This window comes from Gymnodraco acuticeps, unplaced genomic scaffold, assembly GCF_902827175.1.
Source record: "Gymnodraco acuticeps unplaced genomic scaffold, fGymAcu1.1, whole genome shotgun sequence".
Lineage (NCBI taxonomy): Eukaryota > Metazoa > Chordata > Actinopteri > Perciformes > Bathydraconidae > Gymnodraco > Gymnodraco acuticeps.
Window position 1 is genome coordinate 3029182 of NW_022991216.1, and position 26023 is coordinate 3055204.

General features: G+C 39.5%; 2 protein-coding genes across 3 annotated transcripts; one reads left to right on the plus strand and one right to left on the minus strand.

The window, feature by feature from the left end:
- Positions 1-1502: 1502 nt before the first annotated feature.
- On the plus strand, positions 1503-15818 carry ttc33 (tetratricopeptide repeat domain 33). Of its 2 annotated transcripts, none has more exons than XM_034239010.1 (5): positions 1503-1595; positions 2039-2266; positions 8378-8459; positions 11434-11565; positions 14768-15818. In XM_034239010.1, the coding sequence occupies exons 2-5, from the start codon at positions 2040-2042 to the stop codon at positions 15131-15133; spliced, it is 807 nt and encodes a 268-aa protein (XP_034094901.1). In that variant the 5' UTR covers positions 1503-1595; position 2039; the 3' UTR covers positions 15134-15818. The 2 variants fall into 2 exon arrangements, with proteins under 2 accessions (XP_034094901.1, XP_034094902.1); XM_034239011.1 differs by lacking the exon at positions 1503-1595 and adding an exon at positions 1644-1662.
- Positions 15819-19953: 4135 nt separating this feature from the next.
- On the minus strand, positions 19954-24684 carry ptger4b (prostaglandin E receptor 4 (subtype EP4) b). The gene is made up of 2 exons (XM_034239005.1): positions 23262-24684; positions 19954-21481 (listed from the first exon to the last, which is right to left on the minus strand). The coding sequence occupies exons 1-2, from the start codon at positions 24039-24041 to the stop codon at positions 20921-20923; spliced, it is 1341 nt and encodes a 446-aa protein (XP_034094896.1). The 5' UTR covers positions 24042-24684; the 3' UTR covers positions 19954-20920.
- Positions 24685-26023: the final 1339 nt, after the last annotated feature.

The following is a 26023-nucleotide window of genomic DNA, read 5'->3' on the forward strand; positions in this document are numbered from 1 at the left end:
AACCAGTAAACTGGTTTCTAATAATATCTTCATTTTTGTCTTAATTCAGCTAAACCAGGTTTTAAAGAACTTTGCATGTTCAAATTGTAATATCAGACACTTTTTAAATAAAAGAAACGTTACATTATATATGAGTTAAGAATTGTAAGCAATTGCTCTGTTTTCAGTGTTTAGCCCTCCAAAGCTTTAAAACCCTTACAATCTCATTTGTATAAACACTTTTACATTCAAGACATATAATGTAACACAAATTGCCAAGAGTGACAGTAATTGTGATCATCTTGTTTCTCCTGCTGTCCTGTGGGGCAGGTTTGGACTGAAATATTTAGTTGATATTTGACCTTTTATGTCTCAGTTTTAAGACTTTCTGATAAACAGTGATCATGGTAAATAAACACATTATGTTCTTGGGAAGTAAAACTAAACATTTTAGTTTTATAGGGCAGTTGCAAGTTTTGCCTACAAGACTTTTCATGAGTTTTGTAGGAAAGATGGATGTGTGAAAGCGTGACCTTTTTCGACAGTGTCTGGAGTTGTGTCCCAGTGGACTGTTATCAGATGAATTCTGTCAGTCTAATAGTTTGGACTGCTTCAAATAAATATTATTTTTGTTTGGTGTGTAAAGGGACCCTACCAGATTGACCAGTGTACATCTGAATGGACAGTGTTGAAATCATTTGTATACACAACTGCCTAATAAACTGCTAAATTGCACACAAATGTGTCTAGTGTTTTGCAATTAACTTTTTACACTAGAATGTTACACCACAGTCATTAAATAAACCGTTTTCTCAGTGAATGGAATGTTAATTACTCAGACTGCAAACAGGGAATGTCTTCTTGTCAGGAGAAGAGTTTGAACACCAGCGGGGAAGACTTTAGTAATCTGAAATACCACCGATTTAGGTTAAGAAAGACTTAATTTTCATCCAGCTATATTAAGTGCAGTACAGTACATATATGAACACAATTATGTTTTCCAAAAGTATAAACAAATGAATATAATATATAACAATATATGCACAAACAGGTATTGAAGAAGATACAAGACAAGATACAAACATGCAATACAATAAATAAAAATGCAATATTACAAACATATAAATAGTTTTGCAAAAACAAATTACAGGTGGGGGAAAAAACTGTGTTAACAAATGTGATCATGTGCAATAAACAACAGTATGGACAGTGGCATACTGTGATAGAAAGCAATGATGAATTAAGATTAAATAAACTCTTTTATGGCTAAAAAATGTTAAGTCATCCATGTGTTGCCATCTAGTGGGGAAACGGAGAGTCAGTCCTGTCAGATCTAAATAACATTTCAGTAACTGCACTTCCTTAAATCGTAAAAATAATTAAATGTTATAGTATATCAAAGTATTTGTAGGTCAGCTGAACTTAGTTCGTATTTATAATTCAATTGTTTTCCGTTACTGGCATGCTAGTAGAGTAGTAGGCTACATACAAAATACGGTTTGTGTTTCTTTAAGAGACGATGTAAACATTCAAACAACTTCCGGGTCACCAAATATGGCCAGAGGTTAGCTTCCGTTAGCTTGTCAATTTTAGCCCACGGAAAGCTGTAGACGTTTGTGCGTAATTACTGTTTTTAAAAAAGAAATTCAAATGTGATATATCATGTCAAAACAAGATAATTGTGTGAGCAAATGTACTTAGATATACAAATGTGTGGCGAATGTTAGCTAGGTTATTATAGCTAACGTTAGCTAGCCTTGTTGTGACTGCCATGGTGGTCTTTAGTTTTATAACGTCACTTTTTTAGTATTTGTTTGTAATATTTGTTAGTTATGTAACTGTCCTTAAATAGGATATACATATAACTGTAGCAGCTAGATTGCCGGGTAAGATACATAGGATATGTCATGGTAAAATTATGCTAACATCAAAAGCTAGTTGGTTTTACGATATTTCAAAATAAAAGTTTGGACTTTCCTGTACATATTTGATACTGTTCATATGAGATAATAGTATATCTGGGCATATTGTTAGTAAACCCACTGTCGTTTCCCTGCAGCATGGCTTCATTTGGCTGGAAGAGGAAAGTTGGTGAGAAGGTTTCAAAGACAGCTGTGCAGCAGTTTGTGGCTGAAGCAGAGAAGCCAGAAGATGCTGGACCCAGGAGAGAAGATGAGGTGGACTGGCTGCACGCCATCAAAAGACGGAAGGAGATCCTGCTGGAGGACTGTGCAGCCAAGAGCAAGAGGCTGAAGGAGGAGGGGGCAGAGCTGGCTGGGCACGGCAGGTGAGCCATGCTGAGGGTTAAAGCTCATCTGTGTGCACATCACAGTCAGTGACAGCTTTAAACAGGGGTGGAAGAAGTACTCAGATATTGTACTTCATTAAAAGTAGAAGTACCAGAGTGTAGGAACACTCTGTTACAAGTAAAAGTCCTGCATTTAAAATGTTACTCAAGTAAAAGTAAAATAACTGGTTATTCAGATCGGCCCACTGCAGCTAGTTTGAATGACTTTGTATTCTGCAGGGTAGCTTGTGAATGTACTCCAGGTGGAACTAAAGTCTGATTTAACACTTGATTATAGTTCACATCATTAGTCAAAATCTGCAACGTAACTAAAGGTATTTAATTAATGTTGTGGAGTAAAAGTACACCATTTAGCTCTAAATTGTAGAGGAGTAGAAGTACAGAGTAGCAGCTTGAGTAAATGTACTGCCAGTGGTTAGTTTACACCACTGGCTATAAACAATAACAGTCAGACATGCAAACATTCTTTATTTGTACAACTTCTTTATTTAATTCCTATTGTACAGAGACACATACATTTGACATGGGCATGTTAGTCGTTGGTGGGATTAGTTAGGGTTTTTCTCAGTATGACTCCAGAAAAAATGCAAAGTGAGTTGGTTGCTTTGATAACAATGACAAGTGGTGAACAAGTCAGTTAGTCATTTGAAAGACTGTGTGCCAGTTTTATAAGTTACACCTTGAATCATATGTTATTCTATGATACTGAGGGGCTTCCTGTGTGCGTGCTGTGGGATTCTTGATGTGGACTACTGGATTTGATAGGAGGGGTTTGATCACGCTTAATCACTCGGTACATATAATGTGATTAACATAGCCAGTGAACCATCAGATCCCCATCTTCTGAAGCAGGATCTGCTCAAGACGAGCTTTAAGGAGACTTGCTCTTTCTAAAGGAGGGAGATTGCATTGAGGATAACAACACTTCCAGCTTTTGCTATGTTTTTGTTGATCATGCAAGATAGACTTATATTTTACAAGAGCTCAAATAACTATACATGTGATGTTAGAAATCTTCCATGGGAGGGCACCATTGTACAAATCGCACAGACCCATCAAACAAAACAAATGGGTTCATACTGGATGCTTATCAAGTTGGTATTCCGGCTTATAAATGCATATTGTTATTGACTTTTTTAAATTGGAAATGTTAAGTTATATTGATCTGTTGGTGGATTTTAAAAATAATGTCAGCAATGCTCAGCTTTATATTGTGTGACTCTGGCAAAAAATCCCTCTGCTTCCTTTGTATACATTTCCAGAATGTTCCAGACACACATGCACGGAGAAAAATAGGCCTAACACTGTAATCTGATATTCCTCCCATGATAATTGACCTTTTTAGCCCAAGTCAGGCCCATAAACTCCCCTCAGTCGAGGATGTAATGCTGTTGCCCTTAGTGACTGCCTGTAATCGTATAAGTGAGGAGAAAGTGGATTTTGCCGGGGAAGTGATGTCCTGCTGCTCCGTAATGGCTGTTCTGAGGTTTGAGATGGTGTCTGGTCGGGGACGTCAGCCAGGAGCTCCTCTAAACACATTGACCTCTGATGTCAGCCGTCATTACCCAGCTTTAGATGCTCCTGATGTAATGAACTCTTTTACCTTTCTTTGAATTGCCTCTCGTTTTGTTTGAGACCTATTTTGTGCGGTAAGAAAAAAATGTTTTGCACGTTTTTTTAGTGAGAGTTTCCCGTTTTAAACTACATGGAAAAATATCATAAACTCTCTACATACCAATCGCAATATTAATCATCAAAATGCATTTAAAACACTTGAAATCTCACTTAAACACATTGGAACCACCTTACCTTACCGTTTGTTAAGAAACTTGTTTTACTAAGCATCCTTTTAAAGTAATCATCGAAATATATGAATCATAATCTTTAGGTAAACCTGCAGAGATAAATAAATAAGTAAAAATAGGAACATTATATGAGTCTGATCTTCTATAAATGATTATTCCTGTATCTTTTATCAGGCTTTACTTTTCACTTTATAGCTGTGAAAGGGAGGCGTGTGGCACAGTGGGTTAGTGCGCTGATCTTCGAATCAGAGGATAGCAAGTTGGAGTCCCGCTGCAGTCAGCATGTCGTTGTGTCCCTGAGACACTTCACCCCAAAGTGCTCCTGTGGGGATTGTCCACAGTATTGAGTATGTAAGTTGCTTTGGATAAAAGCGTCTAACAAGTAACACGTAATGTAATGTAATAGCTCTGCCATGATAGCGGCTTTTTCTTTGTATTCAATATCATCAGTTAAGGTCAAAAGTAAGCCATGCATTGCAAAACCCTGCCTTGTTAGCCTGCTTTCTTTCCTTAGAAGAAAAAGCAGGTCCGGAGCAATGTTTGGGATACGTGGGAGTTTGGTGAGACAGCAAGTCAAATCCTCATCCAAATGTTACCAAATATTTTTGCTGACTTGCAGCTGTCATGCTGAGTCATTTTTCTGACTAAAACTGAGTTTGAATCATCCAATGGGACAGCTTGTTTTGTTTAGAATAGGTTACTAGTTTAGTGTTGTCAACATAACTATTTGGGATGTTTCCTCCTTTTGAACAGCAAAGCATGAAATCATCATTATACCCTAACCCTCTACTTATTTCATCACAAAACATGCTGCAAAAATCTCAATTTATTTCACATTAGCTTACTTTTCCTGAACTATATAAGATCTTTTTAACCACTGATTGCAGGCGTTAGTGTATCTTCTCTCTCTGCCTTTACTTTGACTGGTATACAGAGATTTGATAACAGTAGAAGAGCCTTGTATAGCTCTCACGCTCATGTGTATTGCTTCATTTCCTCACATGGTTTTGCAGCCTCACATGTCGGTAAGATTTCCACACTGCTCTAGTTCCATTTCCTCACTCCTCTCTCGGACTAAATATCAGTTCAATGTTTTCTCAGGCTTGATCCTGCTTCTGGCTATTATCTGAGTTGTATCACTTATCAGTGTTAAAGGTCTCATTGTGTGGTTCTAATTGCTTTTAATGTCATTCAGGATATCCTCCTATTAAACATGAGGGCAGACATGCTGTATTGTTAATAATCATTCCATTCCCTTATCTTTATCAGGCTACTGACAGATTCTTCAGTCAATATTGACTTTAGGAGGAGCATGTGTCCTTTTGAGTGTGTTAAAACGGGACTATTTCCTCGTAAAATACCAATACAATTGTCAACCTTTATAAACAAATCAATCAATCAATCAATGTTTATTTATATAGCCCAATATCACAAATGTTACATTTGTCTCAGTGGACTTCACAGTTTGTACAGAATATCAGTATGACAATACGACACCCTCTGTCCTTAGACCCTCACATCGTACAAGGAAAAACTTCCGAAGAAAACCCACAGTTTAAAGGGAACATGGGAGAAACCTCAGGGAGAGCAACAGAGGAGGGATCCCTCTCCCAGGACGGACAGACGTGCAATAGATGCCGTGTGTAAATTGAAAAGATAATACATTTGCAACATAGGTAGTCCACATGTTTGGAAATGCATGTGTGTATAATAGGAAGATGAATCCACGAGGATATCCATCCAGGACCTGTGATCCAGGACCACAGCCACGACTCAAGATCCAGGGCTCGCGATCCAGGACACAGGACCGCAGGATCATCCATGACTCCGGATCCCGGCGTATATAGACACCAAAAAGAAAGACATTTGGGGAAGCTGGGTTAATCGGAACATGAGAGTACACAGGTATAGACAGAGAGAAGGAAGAAGTAAGATGTCCCCCGACAAACTAAGCCTATATCAGCAAAACTAGGGGCTGAATCTAATCAGCCCTAACTATAAGCTTTATCAAAAAGGAAGGTCTTAAGCGCACTCTTAAAACGGATAGGGTGTCTGCCGCCCGAACACAAACTGGAAGCTGATTCCACAAATATGGAGCTTGATAAGAAAAGGCTCTGGCTCCCATTGTACTTTTAGAGACTCTAGGAACAACCAACAACCCTGCATTCTTGGAACGCAATGCCCTAGTAGGACAGTAGGGTATAATGAGTTCTTAAGGTAAGATGGCGCCTGCCCATTAAGGGCTTTGTAGGCGAGAAGAAGAATTTTAAATTCTATCCTGTGTTCTATAGGGAGCCAGTGTAAGGCAGCCAGAACAGGAGTAATGTGGTCCCTTTTCCTAACTCTGGTTAGTACACGAATGCTGCAGCATTTTGAATCAGCTGAAGCGACTTGACTGACTTCTTGGTACACCCTGATAATAAGGAGTTACAATAATCCAGCCTTGAAGTAACAAATGCATGCACGTTGATGGTTTGGAAGAGAGAATCATTGAATTTAATTGTTCAAGGTTTATGGCTGAAAAGCATTCTAGTTTACTATCTAGTGTAATATTAGAACTTACGTTTCCGGGAGCTGTTGATAACACTATACTGGTCAAAGGCAAGAGGTCATTAATTTTGTTTCTAAGAGTAACAATTTTATCGTTAAAAAAGCACATAAAATCATTACTACTGAGTGCTATGGGAATAGAAGGCTCAATCGAGCTGTGGCTCTCTGTCAGCCTGGCTACAGTGCTGAAAAGAAATCTTGCATTATTCTTATTCTCATCTATTAATGAAGAGTAGTAGGCTGCTCTCGCTTTACGCAGTGCTTTCTTATATTCATTGAGAGTAATATGCCAAATTAAACGAGATTCTTCAAGTTTAGTGGAACGCCATATCCTTTCAAGTTGTCTCGACTTTTGCTTTATTTTGCGGGTTTCGGCATTATGCCATGGAGCTAATCTATGTTGTTTTATTTTCTTCTTTTTCAAAGGAGCAACAGAGTCTAATTTTATTCGCAGCGCATCTGTAGCACTATCAACAACATGATCAATTTGGGGTGGTGTACATTTTGTATACGTTTCCTCCCCTACATGCAGACATGCTATCGAGTTAAGTATTGGTGGAATCTCTTCCTTAAATTTGGCTATAGCACTAACAGATAGGTTTCTGCTGCAGGAGGTTTTGACTAATGCTTTGTAGTCTCGTAACAGTACTTCAAAAGTTACTAAGAAATGGTCGGATAAAGCAGGATTAATCTGCTTAATAGATAAATCTATGCAACACAGATCAGAAGACCACAGAGGTGACAGGATGCCGTGTGGCCTTTGCCCAAATGTATGCAAAACCTGTTTACAGAAATCTCACGAACAAAGTGACTGCGTTATGTTCTCCTGGATAGAGTTTGATGTGTTCAGCTCAGTGTGTGTTTAGCTCTTGTTTACTGTGCTGCCATTCTGCCAGACAGGTGCACGGGTATTGTGGAGTATGCTTGCAGCTTTATAGCATAAATAAGCGTATGTACACTACTCTTCTAGGAGCCATTCCTGCTTTATTTAATCTAAATGTCAAAAGAACATTGATTTGATTATTTGAGTGAAAATGATGAATGAAGTGCACAAAGGTGAAACATTTACTTGAAGGTGACTCAGCCATCAGCTTTTGAGATATTATTTGCAACAATGAAATGACAGGAGCAGCTTCTCTAACATGCAGCGACAGATATCTCCAGGGGAAAGGGCTTCATGATACCCACTCACAAACACCTGTTGTGTTACATAACATATCAAATGTCAGGGCGGGGACAATCACACTGAGTGTCGAATTTCAATTCTGTTTCTTGAATGAGTCGTGCTTCAGTGCTGCTTTATCCAAAAATGGAACTTTGGCCTGAGTTCACACAAAGCCATGTTCAACACGATGTAATGCAAGATGTCTGTGTAGGGCGTTGGTGGCTTTGGGCACTTAAATCATAAGCTTTTTTTTTTTTTTACAAAAGCAGAATTGTGCTGACATGAACTCATTTAATAACCGACAGCTGCCGATTAAAGCGTCCTTTACTTAAGTAGAGCTTTACGCTAGAATGTAATTCTATTAAATCTAATTTTATGGGAGCATAGTCAAGTGTGCAGACTCTTTATTTTTAATTGCCGACAAACATTCATACACTATTACTCATTCAAATGCATGTGTCTTTAATAATACAACACATGGCGGTGTACAACAGCATTCATAGGTAAATGTTTATTTTGATGCTAAAAACCTTTTTTTTATGATTAAACCCCATGTTGTGTTTTCTCCAGGCACTGGGAGGCCATTAAGAAGTTGGACGAGGCGATTGAGCTGACTCCAGACAACCCGCTCCTGTATGAGATGAAGTCTCAGGTATGATTTAAATCGAATGTTGATATTTACTATTATTCTCACCATACCCTGCATACACATCATGTCTTCCATCTCAAGTCTGTTTCAACCCATTAAGTTCTAAAGCCTCTTTTTTATTCTACACGTTCTTCTACCTTCTATATATATATTCTACAAAAAGATGTCATTACCCATAATGCAATTAAACAGTGGACAATTGTGTTTGATATGTGAGGAAACGTGAGCCTACCCTCTAAGCAGCTAGACGTCGAGTGAGGTGGTTATTATGGTCTTTAACCACATATACGCAGGATGTTGCTGCCGTTTCCTGTCACAGTACAAGCGTGCCTAGAATGCGATGCCGTCAAACAGCTGCCTTTTTAAAGTACTAAGGTAATCAAGGCGGCTTTTTAATCACACCAAATACAGTTTGTTTACCAGAATGTAACCAATCTGTTTTTGAGTAAACTGAAAGAGGCGGCATGAAATCCTTCAAAGCTTTTGAATGCTTTACAGCACAAAGTCACAGAAACACTTAAGTGGATTCTTTTTAGGAGATTCCTCATAAATAATACAACATATTCAAAGATTACATTTAGGCTTGGCTTTGATATTATATTCTGTAAAAAGCAGTCTTTTGTCATGTCACTTGTTGGTGCGAGACACTAGGTCAATGTCATTTTCTTAACCTCTCCTCTTGAACTTATTCTGTACATTCTCAATTTGTTTAACTTAACATTTCAAGAGAGTTCAATCATGCATATATGGAAGGATATAAATATTGACCTGTTATTCTGTTTATCGCCGCAGTTAGGGTTTCTAGTTTTACATCTGCGTAGGACGATATATCCGACAGGGGTTTCCTGTTTAGGATATTCCAAGCAGTTAATGGCCAACACATGAAGTTCATCAGTCACTTCCAGCCACTCTGCTGATAACTGACCACTTGTTCCCTTCATGACCTTTGGTTTGGGAAAGCTACTCTCCACCAGCATGATGTGGATGCACTTCCCATCCCTGTCTTAGTACTCTGTCTGATCATTGATCAGCCATCATGGCCACATAGACCCTCTTCCAGCTGCCACTGTGGAATGCTTTTAAGATAGAGAAGTCAATATGAGCACAGCGATGACAGAAATGAACGCCTGCAACATGTTTCAAACAGCTCTCATGTCTTTACGCTCCTTTTCCTTGTTCCTTTCTCTGGTTACTTTCACTTCCTCGTCTGTTATTTAGCCATCATTCCTTTCTTCGATCATAGGCATCTTTGAACAGACACACTCGATGATTTCCGCCTTCATTTACTACGACTAACCCAATGAAATCTCTTGTATGGCCATAACCAGTGTATGCCTAATACAATATAATCCATTACAGGATATTTGAGAAGGAAATCATTAGAGCACCAGGCCTGGAAGCCACCACAAAGGGGAAGAATCCTCCTCATGCTACAAATGAATTTAAGCATGACAAAAGGAAATCTGTTTTTCCTCGTGTGTGTGTTTGACTGCACATGTAAAGCACATCTAGCATATCAGTGTCCATTATGAGGCTGACAATAGGCCTGACCTCCTCTTGTTCCCATTACTGGCCCAGATGACGAGGATGGTTGCACGGATGCTGGTCATGTACCTCCCTTCGTCACTTTCTTTCCATTGAACTCAATCAGTATTGTGCCACTACGCCCACTGTGTGTGTGTGTCTGTTACAGCAGACTGTTGTGCACTTCCTGGCTACATTATAAAGGATTTCAGCTGATGGAGACAAAAAAAAGTTGTAGATTGTGTTGTAAGGTCACGAGGTTCTTTCCGTATATTTCATCGTGATATTCATCTTTAATATCTTCCTTTGGTATCCTTCAGAGACACTGCAAACTAACAGTTTAACCGCTCTAATACCAGTTTGGTTCTCAGTGTTCAAACTGATATTTATGAATAGAAGTGGCTTATGTTGTTTGACTTTTTAACAAGCCTGGGCATCAAGGCGACTTCTACACATATTGTGCTATTCTTTCATCTTGCAAGAAAGACTTTAAATACATAAAAGTAGGGCAATATATCAATTATATATCGATATCATGATATAAGACTATTATCATGTGTTTTATGTTGTAATTTCATGACATGGCTTAGTGTCGTTTCCTGGTTTCATTCAGTTATAGACATTAAAGTAATTATATAGTGATGATTATTTATTAAAAAGTCTAGTGAAAGCAGCCGTGGTCTAACGTACTACAAATTGAGGAATTTGATGAAAAATAACATTATATTGGCTTTTCTTCATATTGCCGGCCCCATGTCAGAGTTACTGCTCCTCTCTTGTTTTAGGTCTTGTTTTGTTGCTTCAAAGTGCACTCGTGTCTCAGAGGAGGCTGTGCTTAAACCAAATGATGTATGAAACTGAGAGGATATGCACTCTTTCAGTCATGAAACATGTATGCATGATTTTCTTCCAGAGATGGAAACAATACAAAGTTGTTCGGCACTTATGTGACAGCAAACTCCATTACTGCCAATAATGAATTAAATAGCCTTTCGTCCCCAAATAGTTTTCACAGCTTGTTATGCAAATGATTTTCTTAATAGCTTTTTTCTTACTTGACGGTAATGCAAAATACCAATTCCAGGTGAAGGTGCATGCATTCAGCTACTGAGAGTCTGAAGACATTATGATTCATAAGACAAGGTTAAAGAAGGGAATTAACTATAAGTAAGTAAACTATACAAAGTCATCTTGTGACCATGACTCTGCAGTTGATGTATTCTGTGCTTTATGTTCAAATAGGGAATTGGTTGGGGAACAAAAACAAAATCACCCGTCAGTTTCAAAGGTGACATTCTTTTCTCATTTGTGCAACTAACAGTCGAGACTGAAAGATGTCTGTCTGAAATGATATAAATATGGATATACAATTATGAAAAACAGCACCAAAAAATCACATTTGAGGAGAAAGAAATATCATTTTTGCTAGAATACCAATTAGTATTGTCCTCAGGTGCTCACCATCCTGCAGGAGGTGTTCCCTGCAGTGAAGGCAGCGGAGATGGCGGTGAAGTTGCGCCCCCTGTGGTGGGATGGCTGGCAGACCCTGGGCCGAGCTCAGCTCAACCTGGGAGAGGTGGACCTGGTGAGTATTGATGCCACACACACACACACACACACACACACACACACACACACACACACACACACACACACACACACACACACACACACACACACACACACACACACACACACACACACACACACACACACACACACACACACACACACACACACACACACACACACACGAAATGTAATTGATCGCAAACGCTGTCAAATTGCATTTAAATTCAGGTCCTGTATGTACATGCAAATACCAGATGGAGGAATGTGTTAGTCGTGTGGGAGGACGCAGAACTTGTAACAAAAACGACATTCCTCTGTTTACAAATGACAGATGATTGTGTATGAGTGTATCAATTGTACAGCTTGTTAGAAAATCCTGTTTGGTGATGTTGCTCCATTACAAATATTCATATTAACATGAAAAGAAAAGATGTGGCAGTGTACTTCAATAAATAACATTAATAGATATCTAAAAACGTTTGATACCGTACTAATATAAACCCATTTTCTTTCATGCAAACACACCAGATGTCATGCTGGCACTCTTAACTGACTGTTGCCACATGTCCTCAGTAGTATCGTTAAAAGATGCGTTCTCGTGTTCAGACAATCACTTATGATCGTCCTTGGAATAGCTTTGAATGTTTGATTTTGCAGTGAACTACACCTGATAGTAGCCGCCTATCAATCAGTTGGGTGAGGGGCTGTTAAAGTACGTCAGTTATTTTCTGTTGACTTTTTTCGGCACTTTGCTCCGAGATGTTCCTCTTTTTAAACTCACGCCCTCTCGCCTCGGGCTTGGACGATTGCTTAAATTACCGAGAACACGCCGGGACCTGTGGGTGCAGGAAATGTGCAGAACTCCTCGTTCGCCCGGTTAGAGCCAAACAAACAGGCCTGAACTCTGAAAGCCTTCAGCTACAGGCGCTGCATGTCCCTCCTTAGAGCAGGAGACCTGTCCTACGGCACAGGGACAACAATGGAAGCGTTGAAAGTTACCTGAGCTAAAAACTAAACACACCTTGTTGAATAATGAAGCTGTTGGGAAGGAAGGTGAAAAAAAGGGGACATCTATTTATAGCGAGACTTGTTCAGTCAAGTTTTAAAGCGTAGTGTGCATCAACGCGCATTGATTCTCTCTTTTCAGGAGTCTTTTCCTTTTCTGGAAAGCACCCAAATGAAATAAGCATATAGCTTCTGATTTTGTTATTCCTCACGTCTCCTAATGTTTTAAAAACATTGCAAACTGTCATCATTGCAGCTCCATCTCCATTTATCTCTCACTATTATCACAAAGGAGCCGGTTGATCTGCCTGTTGAAGGATTCCTTTAGAAATACAAACCTGATGCAACTGTGGTCTGTACAAGATGAAGCCTGTTGTTGTTTTGAGACAATTCAAAAGCCAGAAATCTATTTGAGTGTAACATGTCAAACTGTTTTTCAGCAGGTTATTCATGTTAGAGGTGAGGAACGTTTGACATCAAGTTGTACAAATTGTTGGCCTTTAGTGAGGTTCCCATGAAGAGCTTTATACGGAGGCTCAGCTTCTCATACACTACTCAAGTAAGCGTTTAGTGGCTTGTTTTAAAACAAAATGACTTATTGAAGCTGATCTTCTTCATTGAAACAGCCTCATGATGTTGGAACTAAACGTCCTTGTGTTGTTAAAGCTTGGGTGAAAGGTCTCTTGGGAAATAACAGTTTGTTTTGGTGATTACATTCTTGACGTGTGATGCATCAAGCACTCTTCCTCAGCCAGACTGGTACCACAGGTTGGACATGTGGGATTTGTTCTGGGGATGTCTTACTGACTGATTACCTTTTCACAATGGGAGTGTGTCAGTGTCGCTGGGAACAGGTGCAACGCTGTCTGTAGACGTGTGTTTTCATCTGTACACAGCGTGCCAGGGGAAGATGGTTATCAGGGCAGATTTGATGGATGTGTATCGACTTAGATAAAACCAATAAAGTGTAGATCCTTTATTTAATCTAGTTAAATATATGATGTCTACCTCAGACTGCCTTTATCACAGTCCAGGCTCTTCAGTCAGAAAAGTGTGTGTACATTTAGAAAACACTAAGGTTAGTAGATTCTCTAAACTCCGACTCTCTTATCTGCAAAAAGCATTCATTCACTAAACAAATGCCAAGCGAGCAGCAGATCTTCAATGAACTGTCTTTGACCTCATCCGTCAAAGATTAGTGTTATCATTTCACTTTATGAAAATGAATTCAGCATTTTACCCCTAATGTTTTTGATAAGCAGTTCATGACCAACAGCAGTTCTTATCACCGTTTCTAATTTGATGAAAAGTCAAAGTACTTTAAACCGAAAGATTCTTTAATACAATGATTGATCTGTTAGCATCAGGTTAGCATCAGGTGTTGCATTCCCTCAGAAACACTTTTATTAAAGAACATCTGACTTTGAATCAAAGTCACTGAGCGCCTTCAGAGCCTCCGAAGACACCGACATGTTCTACAGGCTTACACACTTCTTTGTCAAATGTGTAGAGTGCTCCTTTTAAAGAAGCTGAACTTTCAGTGTTATTCAAGTTATATTTACATTAATAATAATAACATTGTTTGTGGTAAGTGGCTTTCAATATGGGTTTCCAGTCAGTGTTATTCAGGTTATTGTGAACACTCTTAGGTGGATTCAGAGTTGCCTGAATCTGTGAGAACAGGCTTGAGAGATTTCAGACTTCTGTCAGAATCAGTTTAGGAGCTAATCAGTGGCCTCATAGAGCATGTAGGGGCAGATGTATGTCTCCATGTCACAGCACGGCGTCAGGTCCCAGAAACCACAGGAGGCCGTTTGTATTCCTCTTTTATCGGGACAATCATTTTCACATTGATCTACACATGCACAGTCAGCTGCGAGCTATTGACGTCTCCCTAATGAAACCATACATCTGTTTAACGTCTCGCTCTGTAAGGCAAGGCAAGGCAAGTTTATTTATATAGCACTTTTCAACACAAGGCAATTCAAAGTGCTTTACAAAAAATGAAAGAGACAAGCTGACAAGCTGATGAGGCTCTTTCAGCTCCAATCTCATACCATTCATCTGTGACAGAGCAGGGCAGAAAAGGGCCTGAAAACAAATCCAGATGAAACATTACATTCCAGGAAGAAATAAAGTGACTTTTTGAATGATCCTCCCTCAAAGCTATGTGTTTGAACCCTAAGCTCACCTGGTGCTTGTCCCTGTAGGCCGTGAGGTCCTTCCAGGTGGCGATCCACCTCTGCCCGTCAGAGCGCTCCCTGTGGCAGGAGGACCTGGAGTGGGCCTGGAGGTTACAGAAGCAGGAGATGGCAACAAAAGAGAAGACCCGACAAGAAGAGGAGACCAAAAACCAGATCCTTAACGCCCCGGAGCTGAAGCAGGACTTTGATTTTGAGTCGGATGAGGTGCTGGCCGCCTGCGTGGCTGTTGCCGAGCGACAGACACGCTACGAGGAGCTGAAGAGGACCACCGTGGTCATGGACGCTGAGGGGAATATAAAGAGTGTACTCACTGGGGAAGGGGGGTCGGAGGAGCCTTCAATGGACACGTTTGTCAAAGCAAGAGGACTTTGATTTCGTTTCAGCATCAATTATTGTCCTGGTAAAAAAAAAAAAAATTCTGAAGAAATGATGCGAACTGACAAAGTCTGCTTATAGGTCTATATATATCAAATACAGTTGACTTCTCTTATATAGTTTTGATCCTTTTGATGTGATGGTTTTAATGTGCATGTAGACTTTTGACATGTTTTGAAGCGGTCAACGCGTATCCTAGCTCTGTGTGTTTCCTCTGGATAACACAATAACTCATTCAGCTACTTTACTCTGGGTCACATTAGCGTCTGAAACAGGACCCTTCCCCTCCGTTGAAACGCCTATTTGCAATTTGGGATTCATTATAAAATGTAGGCACAATTTCTAAGAAAATTGACAAATAACAAGAAGGAAAATTAAAGCTCCAATCCAAACTAATTCTTAGAGCTAAAGCAGTGAAAAACTGCTAATACTTTAATAAAGAAATGTAATTAAACATTTGCGTGAAATTGATTCATCTTTCCAATCAAGTATCCCGCAGTATTAAGGCATATGAACACAAATCTAGTTCCTATGTTAGTTTAAAAATTAAGATTTTCTTTTTTTGTGAGGCTCTGATAGTTAAATGTGAATGACTTGTGAAGTGTTTGTTTCTGAAAAAGAGCATGCATGCTCTGCTTATTGTCAACAAGTGTATAAACCTGAATAAAAAGGTGGAATAGTTCTCTGTGTTTCCTGCACTTTTCTTTCCCTGTTTTAGTCCTGTGCTTTGTTCTTTGTTATCTGGAGATGAGTTGCAAGATATCTACCAAGGTGGATCCAATACCAATATTTAAAGACCTTGATTCATAAAAAAAACTTTAAAAATACTTTTAACAGGGTTCTTACGGTCATTAACAACCTGGAAAAGTCATGGAAATTCAAAATGCTAATTCCAGGCACTGTTGTAGAAAATAATATTTTTCCCAAAGTTTTGGAAAAGTCATGGAAATGTAACTAAAGTTGCATCAAATATAATTAATATTTTAGCTAATCGCCGAAATAGTAATACTATAATGATAATAAATACTGTATAGTAATGAAACGTAAAATGGCAGTTATCTGACGAGGTGTTTTGCTGGTGAGAGATTTGAGTTGCTTCAGCGCGTAGAAGCTAGTAAGCCTATTTGATTTGTTTTAGATAGGGACAACATGTTTCATATGCAGACCTTATTTTCCTGTTCCATGTTCAAATAAACCATTTTCAGTGGAACCGCTGAGACAGTCATGTTTTTGGTCATGGAAAATTAGGTAAAGGTCATGGAGAAGTCATTGAAAGTCATTGGTGGAAAAGTGTATAAACCCTGATTTAAATATCCAAAGAATATGGTTAGACAAATACAAACAATGTAATAATAAACGTCTGCTTTTAGCAACAACTTACTGCACTTTCTAGGAGGATTCATGCATTTTCTAAAAGTTCAGATAAAGAAATCCTCTTCAAACACTTCTATATAATATCCTACAGAGAGGAACAACAAGACCCCCCTCTAAAGGAACATGTATAAGAAGACAAAGCACGAGTTAACCACAAGCTGCTCTCCGTTTCCTTTCTCAAAGACTTAAAGTGATTGTTTCCATTGAAATGTTCCAGAAATACTTCATGATAACCACAAAGGAAACATTTAGTTACTGCGAGATCTTAATAAGTTTCATTATTAGGTCTCTTACCGGGAAACACAAGTAGAGTTACGGCTGATCAATGTGTGATTCCGATTGATCACATCTTTGGGTCTGTTCAGAAGGAAATGTTTTCTTTATGATAATTATGAATGTACACGTGTTAATAAAAAAAAAATGAATTCCTGGAGTTGATAGATTTGAGGATTTGGATGACTGATCGTGTCCATTTCAGCATTGTCTCACCATGTAGAAAGTTATTGATGGATTGGTTTGTTTGTGTGCTATTCATGCAAAGTGTTGTAAAAATGCATTTGAAATGAATGTTTGAGAAACACGTGGGTTTGCTATCCTGGCTCCAAGATGGTGGAATGAGCTCCCCATTGACATCAGGACGGCAGATAGCTTGCACATCTTCCGGCGCAGACTGAAAACTCATCTCTTTCGACTCCACTTCGAGCGATAGAACTATTAACGAAGCACTTGTATACCAATAAAGGACTGGATTACCTAAAGCCAGTTGAGTAGCACTTGAAATGTTTGGCTCTATGAAACCTGATGTACTTATATGATTCTGTTTTCTTCAAGGTTGTGTCTTCCTGGTCGAATGTACTTATTGTAAGTCGCTTTGGATAAAAGCGTCAGCTAAATGCAATGTAATGTAAATAAGACATTTCTGTCTCACTTCCAGAGCAGTTGAAGTCTTTCTCAGCTTTGTAGGGCAGCGTAAATATAGAAATAATTGAGTTTCTGTAAAAAGGCCACAAGAAGTCCCGAGATACAGGTGCTGTGGGAATACCTCTAAAAAAAGGTCCTTTAAGGAATTAAATCAAGTCAGAAACTTCTTGTCATGGTGAAACGTATTTGCACCAAAGTAAACTGGACTCCTGGTATTGTACATGCAGAAAAGCAGCTTACAAAGTTTCTGTACAGTAATTACGATACAAAGTGTTCACTTTGATTTTGTAAATTGATATCCGTCAGAGACAAAGAGAACACATGTTTATAATGACCTATAGTCACACCCTCACCTGTGGCATGCACCCATTATCGCTGACGCAGCAGTTGGTTTCAGAGGCTGTTTATTAAGATGGATGCTGCAGATCACCTGTGTGTGATCAGGGTGTGCCGGGTGATTTCAGGTTAAATAAACATGAAGGGAGAGTCCAGCTGCTGAGAGTCAGTTTGAGCAGTGCATCAGAGAGACGTGCATACTAAACAAATATGACACGTTTGACATTTTAAGTGAGGGAATCATTTATTTGCCAAATGTTGAGTATCTGTGCTCACCAAGCCTTACTTCATCTACTTTACAGCTGCTTGTATGATGCTCAGAAAACATTAGGGCTGTCCTCCACTAGAGACAAGCACCACTTTGAAAATATTGTGTTACCAGAGATGTGCTTGCACATTTCTTCAAAATATTGTATTTGGCATGAAGATTTTTTTTTAAATAATGCATAAACAAAATAAAGAAATCAAGTATATTATGTATTAAAACAATTAAGATAAAGGCTAAGCATACTCAGAAGTCAATGGGTAAAAAAACTGTAAAATACAGTGAAATTGACAATTAAAATGAGATCTGAAGCTGTTTAAGATTAAATAAATAAACCTGATACAACAGATTGTCTTGCCTTTAAAAGGTACCAGCATCCAGTTGCACTCAGAAAACACTGATATATATCTTAAAGTTAAAAGTGTGAAGACAAAATAAGAAAACCCCCACACGGCCACTTCAAGAGTTAAGTGAGCCAGGAAATAGGATGTTACGCTAACCATCCCATAAAACATATAAATCTAACTTCAGTTTAAAACCTCAGCTCACCCTTAAAACTATCCTTAAGCAAGATATAATAGCTCAATACTGTAGGTATTTCTAAAAACGGTCATTTCCTGGAATTGTCTTTTTGCTCTTTACTCCATTCCTGAGCTAAAGGCCGCATGATGAACACACGCTGCTCTTTGAGTGGCATCTTCTAAATGAAAGTTGATTGTTTTCACAGGCCTCAGGGCTTTAAATGTCACATATGACTGCCGTTAGCGGATGAGGTGGAGAATGAGCTTATTTCCCAGAAGAGCTCCTGTTTTCTCCTCACAACTGTTCTGTCGATCACTATTTCCCGAGAGACTCCCCAGCTTTAGCAGCTTTCTGGGTCTGAGGTCAGCGTTCTGTTTTACGGGACATTGTTCTCAGAGGGAGGGTCAACGGCTCTGGGAAGCCTCTGGACGTCGGCCATGTTGGATCTGGAAGCCTTCTGCAGGGTGAGGAAACCATCTGTCTGCAGGTGAGCGGCCTGTGCCATCTGAACTGGATAGTGGTTGGACATGTGTTGAAACAATCAGTGCGTTAAGAGATTGAAGAGAAGAAAGCTGATCTGCATGTTGTCAGATGCTGAATGGCACTGACTGACGGGCGGGCAAAGGAACATGTTTTTGTAGAGCATTGAAAACATGCTTACATTTCACTTGGAATGATCTTCTGTTTTTGCTTAGAAATAAATAAGCAGCGCTTTTACGTTATATTATTGTTTTATGTAAATCTTTGAAGCGCTTCTTTGCTTTTCAGTAGGTTCATGTTACATGTTTTCCCCTTTCTTGAAGTGGTATAGCTTGTTTGCATATGAATGGTCTGTAAAGGCAAAGCATGTAATCAAATCACAGAGAAGGAACACAATACAATGGGCCACTTTAAAGATATGCTCGCCTTCCATTCATTCCAAAAGATCAGTATTGACTTTAATTTCCATAATCAGTCCTTTCATTGAGCACAGATCAATATTTTATTTCCGGCCATGATTCAGCGATGAGGTTGCTATCGGAAGCCTTTTCTACGGTGAAATAGATGTGTTTTCTGTACAGAAAGGGCAGTAACTCAGGATTATTCTCATTTTCGATTAACTTTCAGATTATTTCTCAATTAATCAGCTATTCTTTTGGTCTATAAAATGTCAGAAATGAGTGAAATGCCCATTGTTTTGTGTTTGCATGTCCAGAAAGATGTTATTTATATATATAAAAAACATAGAATCCTCAAATTTATATATAATTTAAAATATATATATTTGTTATATAATAATATAGATATCCCTATTCTACTCTAAAGCACACTAACTATTTATGATGCATATTTTAGCTTAATATCATATCAACTCCATTCACTGTCGTACTAAACAACACCAAAAAGAGTGACACAAATATATTTGAATATTACCAACTTTTATTTTGGTTTATTTATGAGTTTGTTACAAGATGAGTCAACATTTTGCAGGTCAATTTAACACCAGCTGCTGCAATAACAACAACTTTAGCATTGAAATATGAACATGGCATTTATATCAATCTTTATAGCAACAATATAATGAATGCCACAGGGAAATCCAAAAAGGCAAGACCTTTAAACTCATCAGAGAGGAACTTAACAAAGTCATCAGTTTTCGTTCCCTTTCTTAATTCCCTCTTAGATGAGAGGAATTGCACATTACATTAAGGTGAAAACAAGATGGATGAATCCATGCAAGGTAAAGGGCTGGAAAGACTGAATGTACACATAGTTTTCTTTAGGAGTCCGGCTAACATCATAAAGTGTCTGCATTGTGGAAAAGCCCTCAGTGTAGCTGCCTTTTGATATGAAATGTAGGGGATCATTAAAAGTTATTTTGAGGTCAGAGCTGATTGGTGAAACCCAAGACCAAATTGTTTGCAAATGTTTCTAAGTACCTTAAAAAAACGGACACATTCATCTTCAAACCGATTTAAAATGGATCAATCCCATCTCGACCTTCTCACAGAGAAGACATAGAATACATATAATAAATTAACATCATGGATCACTTTTCACATTTTGTACATGTTTTACAGTCATGGTGCAGGTTGTCCACTCAGCCTCGCAGTGGTTCTACAATTCAAAGTGCAACAGAAGAGCTTGTCTACAAAGTCTTCTGGTTTCTTTGATATAACTGTTGTGTTATGCAACGTTTTAAGTGTGTTTCGTAGAAAGATATGACTGAAGATGTATACATTGAGAATGAGTATTTAGTTCAGTTTTACATCCGTCAACAGCAGCCTGCAAGATATTCAGTCTTCAGATGCTTTTCCTTTCTTTGCAGCGCTCCTTATGAGTTCTTTTCCCAGTGAGGAATGCTTTTTTAGAGGTCATGCTGATAGTCATATGCATTTCTCCTGCGTGTTTGCGGTCTCGTCAGTGAAGGTCACATGCAGAGCCGGGTCCTTTGGGCACATAGGCAGCTCTTTCATTGGCCTGCCTGGCGCTCTTTCCTCTAAGTCTCTCGGCTCCAGCTCCCTCGGAGGCCCCTCCACCTCTTGGGGCCCCGTTAACGTCTGTGCATCTGGGGGACTGGAGCCTTCCTGTGCCCCCGCTTGTACTGGCCTCCCCTCGGCTGGGTACAGGAAGGTCTGCGAGGTGCTCACCCTTTCCTGCAGCTCTCGTGACACCATCGAGGGAGAATCTCGTGAGACGATGGAGGAAAGACGGCCGTCTGCGCAGCGGAACTGACCGCCGTTTCTTCCCCCCCGCCCGCCCATTTTGCAGAACAGACACTTGATTTTCTCCATCAGCTTGAGGACTACAGTCTTCCTCAGCAGGATGTAGATCCAAGGGTCCAAGATGGGGTTGACAGAAGCCATGCGGATGGCCAGCAAGTCTTGGTTCAACCCAGAAGTCTCTTCTGTCTGGTTTGTGAACAGCTGATTCACAAAGATCCTCAACTGTAGCAGAGAGAAAACAAAAATGCATTTAGGAACAAGCAACAACACAGAAATGCCTCTAAAGATGACTTCCCTTTCAATGATCTGCACATCATCTTTTTTGATTAATCATTTAGTCAGTCAGAAAAAAGTAAAAATGTCAAGTCTAGTTTCTAAAAGTCAATTACATTGCATTCATATTAAATACAAATGTATGAGTAAAATCATAAGATAGACTGGAGATTGGAAGTGGAAGAGACACTAAGCTAGCACCTACCACTAACCAAATACCCTAAAACCTAAACTAACCCTTATAATGACAGAGTTGTCGAAGGAGATCTTTTTAAGTCTTGTTTAGCTAAAACCCTCCAAAATATTTACTTTATTCTAATATAAGCTTTAAAGGCTTGAAATCATCATCTTAAGCATCATTTTTTGCCCATTTGTATGTACTTTAAGATTATTTTTCTGTCCATCGGCTGATTCAACAGCAGAATCCATTTAAAGCTTGTGTTTATTACAAGCCTCAACTTGTCTCCGCCTCATTTACAAGAATAAAGTCAATGTTTATTTGACATATTCCTACACGGTTGGCATGGAGCGGGTTGAATCTAAATACACACGAGGCTGAATGTCACTTCTTAGTAACAACAGCGTGGAGATGGCAGGAGGCCAGTAAAAACTGTTCTCATCATATTTCACCGTAGCACAGCCTTTGGCCTTTGGGCTTCCCCAGGGTCAAACTAAGAATCCTCTTTTGACAAATACAGTCACAACATGTTCGGTATTTCATCATTAAAGGAAAAATGTTCCAGTACATAGCCTTCAAATAATCCCTTTTGAACATGCCTCGTATGGAAGATGAGTTGTTTATCTGAAGTTATTGAGGGGAGAAGACAATAGCATTGGAAGATATTCACTGAGGCTGCTAATAATACCAGCTGAAGTTTAAAATGAGTGTAAAACACTTTGAGCTTCATCTCTTAATACTGCTCTATAAACACATTTATTATTTGTGATAACAAAGAAGGCTGTATATTTTGTCCACTCAATGTTTACAGAAAGCAAAAACGGGTTAGTTGGCACCTGAATGTTGTTTTAAGATAGACTCTCAACCTGTCCTTTACTTTGATCACTGACTTTGGCCTCACAGATGCAGAAACTAAGTTTACATGATGTCATTCTGCAGAAGCACCTGCAGGAATCTCACGCTCTACCCTGATCCTCTCTCTCCCTCAGGCCGAGCACTGAACTCTGATAGAGCTCAACAGAGCAAACTCTCAGGGACTGTTTGCAAATAACATGACAGTTGACACCAATCTTTTCTAAACCACACATTTGCTTGTACTAAAATGTATAATTAAGTAGATTTACTAAGTGCTGTTTTAATCAGTTTAGATGTGCTACCTTCTTTGACTATTTCCATTATAGGATATATAGAGTGAAATATTGTACTCTTACTCATGTATTGAGATAGTTCCTTCAAATCACAATTTATTTAAAAACCTTGACAAAAAATCTTGAAAATCTTCTTGGTATCAAGTTACCTTTGGTCTAGAATTAAGCCTACAGAAATGTCCCAAACCAAATGCTGTTTTTGTACAGCAAACAGACACACTATTGTTGTGTTTAAATGTGCACCATCTTTTTCATTTATATTTGTATTAATTTCTTGCTTGTATTTTAATGTGGTTGTATTATACTGAATTTTCTGTAAAGGCAAAACATGTGTCATTTTTACGCGTACAAATCTAGTGCGCACATGTAGGTTGCACACTGTGTCTGCTACAGTTTTACTCACCACTAAAGGTATGGAGCAGATGAGCACCACAGCGGAGGTGGCTATCAGCAGGATCACCATCTGGATCTCTGCCCCGGCCAACCGTCCGAAACTCCGCCTGCGCCGGAGCTCCGCGATGCGCCTCTGGTCCGTGCCCAGAGACGTGCGGCGGATGAACCGCTTGTGCATGAGGATGAGAGCCCCGCACACCATCACGTTGCATATGATGGTGGCCAGCACGATGACTGAGTTTACACCGGCGTACATTAAATTATAAGTGGCCACGGTTGTCTGGTTGTTCTGCCAGTCAATGAAACACCAAGTCCCCGGTTTCTGGCGCGTCACCTGCCCGAACCCCAGGCTGGGAAGTGCGCAAAACACGATGTTGGAAATGTAAATGGCCAAAAGAGTCAGCGCGGCGAGTTTTTGGTTCACGTATTCGTTGTAGAAATATGCGTGGTTTATTGCCAGGTATCTCTCCACGGACATCGCAAACACAATGCTGAGCTGCACCAAGAAGAAGAAGAGCAGGATGAAGCCGGAGTACTGGCACAGAGGCTCTCCGCCCGGCCACTCGCCCTTCACGTAGGTGGCGATGGTGACCGGGCTGGCCAGCAGGGTGCCCAGGAGGTCCGTCACTGCCAGGCCACACACAAGGGTGTAAAAAGTGGTCTCCTTTTGTTCCTTTCGTGATATCCGAAGGACCACGATTGCGATGACATTTCCCACCACCCCGAAAATGAACATAATCGCCGGGATGGTGGGCGCTTTGAATCCCTTCTCTGCTGCCGTGGAGCTCATATCTGCTGGAGTTTCTTTCACGGTTTCACACTAGGTTAAGGTCTCCTCTCACCCTCGAAGAAGAGGCACTTTCCATGAATGCGCATTCTCTAGGTTTTCCAACAAGAAGAAAATCCATTGCTTCCCTTTTACGCACAGCATTAGAACTCCACAATCCGCCAAATTCGCGATGAAATCAGAGAAATACAGAGGAGAAAGATGTTTACTCTTGTGGTTTGGGTTTGCAATTGATGCTGCGGGAGTGCGAGCCGCGCCTCACGTTATTGTCACTCTCAAAACTGACAGGGAAGTTTCCTCTGCAGCCCTGAAGGCAGCTCCTCCTCTCAGTCTCATCTAACCACTGAGCTGTTAGAGAAATAATGCCGCCACTTGCAGAGCCAGTACGTACGATGTTACAATCCTAGTTCCACTTCTTCATTATGACTAAAATAAGCTTGTTATTACCAACCTGACTCTGTTACTCATGTCAGTTGTCTCCAGGAAAGTCATAAGTGTCATGTATTTATAACATCAGTCCAGTGGTGGAAAATACGCACCCTTAATCAATGTAGGGCTACTTGTACCTAAGTTCCATTTGAAACTTTATTAAAAGTAAAATATCATACTTTTTTACACTTCATGTGTGTTTACTTCACTAATGAGATATTTCATACAAAACAACACCCTTAAAATGGTCCTTGTAGAAGTCCCTTATTATCAAGTATGGTCGGTACCACTTTACAATAAGACTACCCTTATAAAGGGTTTACGAATAGTTTGTAATTCATTTATTAATTAGGTTGTGAACACTTTATAAATCATTAATAAGCTTTTATAAGACATGAGATAAACAGGGCAACTGTGACCGGTTGCTTGCCAAATAGTGAGCCCACATTTATCTGTACTGCTAAGCCTTATTTTGGCTACTTAGCATACTTCATCTTCTTCATCAGCCAGCATCCTTTGTATCTGTTGTTCACTGAGTTGATTCCCCCCCTTCCATCTTGATGTTTCTTGGCATCTTTTATGACCATTTATTAATGAGTTACTAAAATAATATTTTTTTTTAAATATGTCGTGTAGTAATAGATTTATTTATTTTTCTTCTCAAGAGAGTACCAGAATATGTATTTTACGTTAGTATTTCAAAAAACCTCTGCAGGGGTTGGGTTTTCAGCATGTCAACTCTTTCACCTGTGGGGAAATTGCAGGATTGGCTCCAGGTCGCCCTTTTTATTTACTACAAGACAAATGTGCCTTTTTATTTCATACAGTTCAATTTGGATTGAGACAGGGAAATAATCTAACCCTCACGCGTGGCGTTTCACTGTCAAGGGGAGCGTGTATGTAATTACATTGCAAATACTGACTTGAGCCCCACCATGCACTGTATGGGTTAGCCCTACCATAGAATCTAGATTACCCAACAAAAATACTCTGGAGCCGCCACTGATTATGTTTATTGTTGTTATTTGTAGGGCTTTGTCCTAATATTTATTTTTGTTTTAAACTATGTTGAAAGATTAGTTTAATAGCATTTTTTTTATTTTGCTAATGAAAGACTGCGTGCGAGACTGGTTTTTCGCTGGGTTGAGTCGTGTGGGTTTTTGAGTGAGATGCGGCACAGCAGCCTGTCAGTTTACTCTTGCTAGGTTAGTTTGGCTATTATCATTTATATTTATCTGCAACAATGGATATCAGGAAGTGGTTCATGAAAGGAGTATGACAACTCAGCGCCAGATGCAGGCACATTAGAAGACATCAGTTATGTTTACCAACGAGCTAGCAAGCCAGGGACAAGGGAGGCTGGCAATCAATTATATTTTGAAGAGAAATTGACTCTCAGGCCGGCTCTCTCACAAACTCCTGCTCTGTGCGCAAGCAGACCGCTGCACATGCTCTCTGCCTCGCTCAATCTCTCTCTCTCTCTCTCCCTTTCTCTCCATCGCTCAACCTTACTCCACCTCTCCACCCTGTGTACGCTCCTCAAGTTTGCCTGCGTG

What these genes read in the sequence shown, in the direction of transcription:
- ttc33 (XM_034239010.1), top strand. Translation starts at nt 2,040, where the DNA reads ATGGCTTCATTTGGCTGGAAGAGGAAAGTTGGTGAGAAGGTTTCAAAG. An exon ending in TGTATGAGATGAAGTCTCAG is followed by an intron (nt 8,460 to 11,433) that starts GTATGATTTAAA and finishes TATTGTCCTCAG; the next exon opens with GTGCTCACCATCCTGCAGGA. An exon ending in ACCTGGGAGAGGTGGACCTG is followed by an intron (nt 11,566 to 14,767) that starts GTGAGTATTGAT and finishes TTGTCCCTGTAG; the next exon opens with GCCGTGAGGTCCTTCCAGGT.
- ptger4b (XM_034239005.1), bottom strand. Translation starts at nt 24,041, where the DNA reads ATGAGCTCCACGGCAGCAGAGAAGGGATTCAAAGCGCCCACCATCCCG. An exon ending in TCTGCTCCATACCTTTAGTG is followed by an intron (nt 21,482 to 23,261) that starts GTGAGTAAAACT and finishes TCTCTGCTACAG; the next exon opens with TTGAGGATCTTTGTGAATCA.